The 8,092-nt window shown below is 39.3% G+C and overlaps 1 protein-coding gene across 1 annotated transcript in view; it reads right to left on the bottom strand.

The window, feature by feature from the left end:
* The window catches only part of DMRTB1 (DMRT like family B with proline rich C-terminal 1), a 17,224-nt gene extending 12,565 nt beyond the window's left edge, over window positions 1–4,659 (bottom strand). Inside the window, exons 1-2 of the mRNA XM_014307808.2 lie at window positions 4,618–4,659; window positions 3,992–3,996 (exon numbers count right to left, since the gene is read on the bottom strand). Coding sequence (XP_014163283.1) covers window positions 3,992–3,996; window positions 4,618–4,659 — 47 coding nt within the window. The remainder of the gene's footprint in view (window positions 1–3,991; window positions 3,997–4,617) is intronic.
* Window positions 4,660–8,092: the final 3,433 nt, after the last annotated feature.

The following is an 8,092-nucleotide window of genomic DNA, read 5'->3' as shown; positions in this document are numbered from 1 at the left end:
AGGGAAGGGAAGGGAAGCAGATCATGCAGCTTTCACCCATGCAGAGCACAGGTGAGAGGAACGTCTCAGACCTCTCCTGTACGTGTGAAATAACAGGAAATACAAGGCCGGCAGAGGTGGGAAGTCATGGTACCTGATGGTTGATGATGAGCAATGATCCTGCTTATGATCCCTAGCTTTGGCAGAACAGCAGCAGTTGTCTCTTTCTACACGTGTCTTGTCATCTTTAAAATACCAGCACCAACGAACACACACACTTTTATTTAAAATTAAACATTGGAGGGTGGAAGTCTTATCAAAATCACACATTTAAGCTGAGGACAGGAGGTGCATTTCTGGCAGGAGGAGTGGTATGCCTGCTTTGTCATGCCGGGGCAATAACTCGGGGACAGGGAGTGGATTTCATGCACAGTGTCCCAGCTCTATCCTCAGCCTCCACCACCAGAAATGTCCTTATTCCCAAAGTTGAGTTTCCTTCAAGGCAGTTTGAGCCCACAGATTTCACACTCTAATCAGTTTGCACACAACAGGACTGTTCTCTAAAGGTTTATTAGATTCCCTTAACATATGATGCCTGTTTTCCTTGCATAATGGATCTGAAAATGTTGATCTGGAGCACACTGTTTTTAAATATTATAGTAAACTTTCTCACATATTTAATATAAGATTTCTCTTTCAATATTTAATGGAATGAAAGCACTAACATGAATACACGTAATAAAGTGAATTAATACATTCACATAAAGATGAGTGTTCCTGAATAAAGTATCTATAAAGTTTATTGAAATTGCATATTAACAATATTTATATTTTATTTTAGCATTCTTTACCTCCTAACTCATACAAAACCAAACAAGTTTGGTATTCTTGAGCACACTGTATTCTTAAATTTGAAGTGTTAATGATAGTGACTCTTATTTGCAGTTGGCAGAAATGTTCACAGAATATTTACTGGCAGGCATCCAAAGGTTTCCTGTTCTTTAATAGAAAATCTATACATGCCTGTACTGTACAAATCTGTACTGTAGTTTAAATTATTAACCAGAGATAGAAGAGTAGATGTAATATATGCACCAGTGAGACACAATATCTGTCTTTTACAAAGGTACATGTTAAGAAAAAGAATTAATTTTCTTTAATAAATAAGATATCATAACTAAAATAAAATATTTCTGTCCATTCTTAATTCAGACAAGTCTCAGTTGGTACACAGATCTTAATCTTCACTTTTCGAAAGTGTTATTTGTTAAGTGTTACCCTTTTAGAAACAAATTGTTAAAAAGCAAATAAAAACATCATTATCTGTAGGAAATCTTATCTAAATGAGTTTTGCTTGATGTAAAAAGTAGAGATTATCATGAATATTTGTGTTGAGGTAGTAAATAAAGAGTAATGTGGATCTTTAAAGGAAAATAATTAGGTATCCATCCTCTCAAAATTACACATTTTAGTGTTGATTTATTGGCCACATTATCATGACATTGATCAATCCAGCAGTCTTGTGATTCAAAACTGATGAACTGGTGAATATTATAGATTTTTAATGCCTTGATAATAAATCTGGGGAAAGAAGATTACCTATGTTCATTATCTCAGTAAGAGAAGCTTTCCCATTTTTACAGCACACTTCCACCTAGCAGACACCTCAGACATAGAATAAAAATTAATGTTCGATGTGAGATTTCGAGAATGCCTTGTACAGTTGTATTGATATTTTCATATATCTATGAGCAATACAAAACCTAAAATATTTTAAGATTTTGTTCACCTTTGCCACAGATGTCTTCACAGCAGTGACTTACAGGTAGCCTCTGTTCAATGAATGGATCTGTTCCATGTTTGCTTTCCAAGTACTGAGCTCCTGCTGTTGGTTTTTCATACATATATTATATGCTTTTAAATTTCATTCCATTTCTGTTATTCCAGTTGTCACAATATCTATTTCTTTCCTGTTTGAGCCTTTAATCCTCTTCTGTGGTAGTAATATCTCTCAGTGTTTGCTTTCTACAGAATTTCATTAGCATACTTTTTGGTGGCAGTCATTACTGTAAATATTAAATAAGGCAGATTCCAGTATTGATCTTTCAAGAATTACAATAATACCCTCCCCTGAGAAAACAATTCCTCTTCTAGCACAACCAAGGGCTTTTCCTGCTTTAGCATTTTATTCACAACTTTCTTTGCAGAGGCCTCTTTGCAGATAGATCTTATCTGCATCACTTTCTGCTGATTAAACCAATGGTTTTAATCAACAGAGATACATTCACTCAACCTGCTTCACCTTTGGTAAACTTGGCTTGCATTTTGTTCCATTTTCTATTTTTTTTTTCTACTCACATGGATGTTTTTCTTAAAGGAAAAACCTAAATTCTTGAATATTGTTGAGGTCACTCTAATGTTTTCTGGCTGTACATTTTTCCCCTTTCTAAAATCCTGGTGAGGGGTTTGCTTTTCAGCAGTGCTCTGCTACCAGTCAGCAGCTTTATTAAAAATTCTTGCTGCTGGACATGCAATTTAATGTGCCAGTTCTTTCAGAACCTAGGGACAGAGATTATCCTGTCCTCCCAATTTCAGTGCTTTAAGCTCTTTTTTTTTTACTTCACATATAATAATTTCCATTTCGGTATCCACATTTACATTTACATGTTACATTTACATGTTACTTTTTTTTTAGATAGTTTTATCTTTAATTGCAAAGTCCCTGGCAAAGAAATTCTTACTAGGATTTATTTTCATTATAAAGGTCCTTTGATAAATTACAGTTCTATGTGAATTATTAGGGCTTTGCCAAAACAAATTAAAACCCCATAGTTTTAGGATTTGTGGGGTTTTTTTTACAACCAATTAGATATATAAACTTTACTGTGAAAAGAAAGAAGCAGTTACACATACATGTATGTTATGCATATAATAGTTCTGTGGCAATGTCACTACTATCAGACCATGCACTATTCAGAGTACAAATGCATCTGAAAATAACTTGATTTGTGAAATACAAATGGCAGAACTGAACAGGAAACACTGCAATTAAATGACTTGCAGGATTAAGGAATTCATTCTGTTGTCAGAATATTTAATTCAGGAGCCTGCACTGCCTCCCTCCAAGCTTCACAGGACAGAATAAGATGTTTTGGGTATTACAAAACCTCACAGATGTACAAAGTTTACTTACTCTCTACTTAATAACAGGGAAATAAGGAGAAATTGCAAGACTGTATACCTGGCAGAAAACTACACACAGGTTTCAAAGTTATTCATTTTCTTGGTTTGAACTCTGGGCAATTGTAGATGAAAAATGACGAAGCAAAGTGTCTCACTTTTACACTGGTTTCCATGATGACAGTGGGGTTTACAGGGGGAAAAGCACGAGAACAAAATGATGAAGAACAAAGTATGTGGTGAAGGAAGACAGACTGAAAATGGAGTAAATTAAAATAATTTAGAAAGAAAAAGTGCATCTGAGAAAAAAAAGTGAAAGAGGGCAGAAAAAAATAGAGGCTATTTACAGAATTTACAGAATGAAGTGAACATGAGAGATATTATGTTCAGGGTTTTCAGCCTGATTTAAATCAGTAGATGACTAATAAAAAAGAAAATTTATTTGGGAACCTGCAGGAGGAGTGAATCTATATTTTAAATTTCTTTATGCTCATAAGAAGATTTCCAAAAATGAACTAAAAAAGGAAACAGTAGACTTGTTACCTAGAAGGAAATCCCCTGTCTAGCTGGCAATCAGCAATGAAATATTGTATAACGGTTCTTGTGCTGTGGATATGCAGTTTAGGCAGTGTTAAACCAGAAGAAATGAGAAACTGGTTGATATCTATCTCTTTTCAGTAAAGACTGTTGAAAACAAAAATTATTAAAGACAAAATCTGACCTTATGTATGATCATTTTAGACTGACATAATACAGAAGAGTCCACTCTTACTTCTCAGTAGAACAAAAAAAAAGCTCTACTAAATTTAATGAAATTGCACTAAATTGGTACCAGTACTGTCAAGAGCAAAAAAAAAAAAAAAAAAAACCCACAAAAAACCAAACCAAAACAACTGATGAAAGAATCATACCAGTGTGCATTTCCAGCAGGGCAGAGTCTGGCTCACAGATGTCCATGTGCAGGCAGACAGCGTTGGCATGTAATACATGTACAGTCAGGCACAAATAATGACTGCTAAAAGCATCATTTCTGAGAAGACTTAAAAGGAGAGTTTCAGTACATACTCTATTATTTTTTTTCCTAAACTTTGGTGCTTTATTAAATCTTTTCATGTACCAGAGTGACTTGACTGCAAAGACAAGGAACATCCTCAATTGAGGCATTTTCCAAAAGAAAAAAAGGTTCTATGTTAACATGGAAGTTGTGCACAGATTATGTGGAAATTTTAGTCAGAATGCTGGGAAGGGAACCACAAGGGTGGTTGACCCCCTCAGATTCAGCCCCTCCAACTCAGCAGGGGCAAGCAGAGTTCCTGCAGTTCATGTTGCAGCTTTGAGGCCTGGGTGCCCTCACTACTGACTGTTCTCTGTGTCTGCACAATGGAAGCCTGGATCCAACAAATGCAGGAGTTCCACGTAAAGAACATGGCACTGCAGCAGCAGCAAGCTCTGCCTTACCTCCCTCACGGGCCCCTTCCCGCCCTGCAGCGTGGCCGCCATTTTGGTGTTCAGAGGTGTGAGGGCAGAGCGCTCTCCCCTCACGGCCTTCAGCTGAGCCTCTCTGGCTCCAGGGCTGGTGTGCACCTCAGAGCAAGGCAAGGGACATTTTTATGGCAGTTTTCTTGCTCCTATGCACGTTGGGGTTGCTCAGGGGTCCCTGCACACCTGCCAGCCCAGGTGTCTCAGCAGGACCCTCCCTGCGCCTCAGGAGGGGCTGAGGTGCGAAAAAATAACATGGTCACCTCAGGGGAAAAATGGAGCCCAGAGCTACTGCGGCTGTGTGTGGCACACCTGGAAGGGAAAAACACCCAGGAAGAGAGGAAGAAATAGAAAAATAGACACAAAATATGGAGTAGCTAAAGTGGGCCTTGCATTCCTTCCACAAAAGAAGCATGAACCCATCCTTCAAGGAGGTGCTGTGCCAGGGGAAGCACAACATGGTGACCCGGCGAGAGGAGCCCTGCCACCAGCCTGGCAGATGGTGCAGGGCAGCAGTGCCCACAAGGAGCAAGCCCAGGCTGAGAGGATCCCAGCCATCAGGGGAAGAAGCCGCCAAGGAAAAGGTTAGTTTTCTAACTGAGGTGTTTCTTTCTTCTGGCTCTTCCGGCATTGTGAGGGTTCTTGGCTGCAGCCACCGTCATGGCGCCTGCTGTTTTTGTAGTGCCTGGGCAACAGTACATGGCTGTGGTGGCTCTTTTACCACAACTCAGGGGCAAAAATGAGAGGGGGAGAGGGAACCAGACTAAAGCTGGGTGGTTATTACATTCTCTCAGAAAATAAGTCTCCTGAAGCCCTCAACTCCTCAGCCCAACCTTGGGCAAGGAGATTTCTTCAACCTCCTTAGCCCTGGCAGAGTTGTTCTGTGCTGTGGTTATAAATTCTTTTGAGGGTGAAAGGGAACGGGCAGGAGGGCAGCAAGGGCTACCAGCCCTTGGCATCACTAGCCCTGCTCAGGAGTCTGGCACCAGCAGCTTTATCCTTGGCATTGCCAGGTCCTTTTTGCTGGCCAGGGCCCTCCCTGGTAGGAGCTGATGTGCTGCTGCTTGAACTCTCTGAAAGCTTGAGAAAAATTTCTCTGTGTGGCGGGTGGACCTAGATAAAGAATCCATGGAATGGGTTGCAGGGGAGGTGGGTGCTTATGCTTTCTCAGCAGAGTGCTGTTTCTACAAATTCAAACTAAACTAGACAGTTCTGTCAAGAAAATGTTATCAGCTCCTGCTAGATTTTATTCCTTTATGCCAGGCTTTTATGCTTTGTTTCTGTCACAGTGGCAGGTGGAATTTTCATAGGGATGAAAGTGTTCTTGGCAAGGAATAATTAGCAGAATATTATGGATTAGGTGGGTGTTCTCAGTGCAAGGACAGAGCCAAAGCAAAACTTGTGAGGAGAAAGAAAAGGCTGCAGTGACAACTTTGTCCTGTTGTTGGTTGTATTCTCAGTGACCTGTAAAATCAACAGAGCTTTTAGTGTTTATAATGCATCAGGCATAATAATAAAAAAATTGTACATGTACAATACATTTGGAGGGAATGGAGTTGAAAGCACTGCTTCAGGAATTGCAGCCATGTCCAAAGGAAGCTGCTGTTCTGTGCATGCAAGGTCTGTGTACACAACCCTGGATTTCAGACTACAGAACTTGTGCCCCAGGGGCCCTTGGTTTACTGGGTTCTTGAGAGAGCTGAAAATCGTCTCATTAATGTTATTACTGATAGCAAAGGAAACGTACTTAAATTGCTTTTCAGAGAGGATAAAATACATAATTAAACATATTTCAGAATTCTTTTTAATTATATGGAGTCTATTTTCTTTATCATTTACTTGAGCTCCAGAAGATCTTTGTCTGTCTAAGCAGACAATACATTTTTAATTAATGGCCAGTAAAGACCTCAGGATAGAAATAGAAGCCTACAGAAAGATTTCTGTTGTGCTTTATTATATGAACAAATCTCCAAAGAAGACTTTTATTGTCCTAATTTTTCTCTTTGAATATTGTTATTCCTCTGAGTAGAATCCAGCTTGGACAGAGGTTAGTGCACTTGATGCCTGGCTGGGTCATTTTGCTGTCAGGTGTAACTGCACTTGCCTGTAGCATTGTTTCTCTGTTGAAAAAATGGAGTATTTTTGACCCCACACATCCCCTTTTCTCTCTGTTGCCAGCAGGCTGTGTGCAGTGCTAGCACAGCCAGAACATTTCCATGCATTTTCCTGCAGTGGATTCCTCATAAAAGTCAGAGCTGATCAGGGCACCCCAGGCTATGGAGCCAAGTGTTGCTGCTGTCCATCCCTTCACTGTTACTGCTGTGATAAATATTCCTTTTGGGGCCACTCTTAACACTGGGAGCTGTGTTCAAGATGGCAGAAGACTGAGTTCAATTGGGCACCTTGCTTTATTTGGGCATTTTGCTGCAATCAAATGAATTTATTAGAACTTCTCTAATCAATGCAAGGTGCCACGTCAGGGAGGTTCAAGTCACATCTCAGGCATCCTTTCTCTAGAATAAAGAGACAATAAGATAAATTTATTTGCAAATCTCAGCATGTAGCCACTGCTCTGTCTCGATACAGTTAATTTCAAAGTGTTTGTTCTTTCCGTTTGGAATTTCAGATGTCACCTATTTCCAAATGCCTTGTTATGGTTCAGTGTTTGGAATTTCAGATATATCTATTTCCAAACGCCTTGTTATGGTTCATACAGGTTTAATTTTCCTTAGTCTCTCTGTAACACTCTGGTATAACTTATTTGATGAAACAATTTAGTTCTTTGTAAAGAGAGCTCACATTAAACCTGTTTTGATTGATTCCTACTGTGCGTCCCAGCAGCTCTCAGGGAGGTTTATTTGTCCCTCCTCACAGAGGGATTTAGCCAGGTTTGAACCGGAGCTCAGATCTGAAAGCTGTGGGATGGATGGTTCCTAACAAAGTCATGCTGCCTTCGGATCAGTAGATGGAGCTCCAAGATAAATCGTTCCAGCCCTGGAGCGTTGCAATCAATTAAACATAACAGCTGTTAAGAGACCACAGTAATTACAAGGCTAAATGATATCCTTAAATAATCACTTGGGATTTATACATCTTATTCCTTAAATCTTATCATACATACATGGAGGTTTGTCAGGGAGAAAAATAAAATTAATCCTGTGCCTCTCTGCCAGATCTCTCTGGTGTCTTTCCAAGTGTTTAGAAGACTGAATGATAGCCAAAGTCATACATATACTCTTGGCTACAGTGCTTTTTCTTCAGCTGCCTACAGAAATCCAGTTTATAGAAACCTGCTTATGATAATGTGCTTTATTTTTAACCCTCTTAAATTCACTGCATTTTCCCCATATAATATGGACAAGTAGCACTGATTTCTGTGGTTTTCCCACTTTACTGTGTTGGCCTTTAGTATCCCAAATTATAGTCTATATTTAGTGTTATAATAATTGTTCAA

Source organism: Geospiza fortis, unplaced genomic scaffold (assembly GCF_000277835.1).
Source record: "Geospiza fortis unplaced genomic scaffold, GeoFor_1.0 scaffold396, whole genome shotgun sequence".
Lineage (NCBI taxonomy): Eukaryota > Metazoa > Chordata > Aves > Passeriformes > Thraupidae > Geospiza > Geospiza fortis.
The sequence above is the reverse complement of the archived record's forward strand: the minus strand, read 5'-3'. Positions and strand labels throughout refer to the sequence as shown.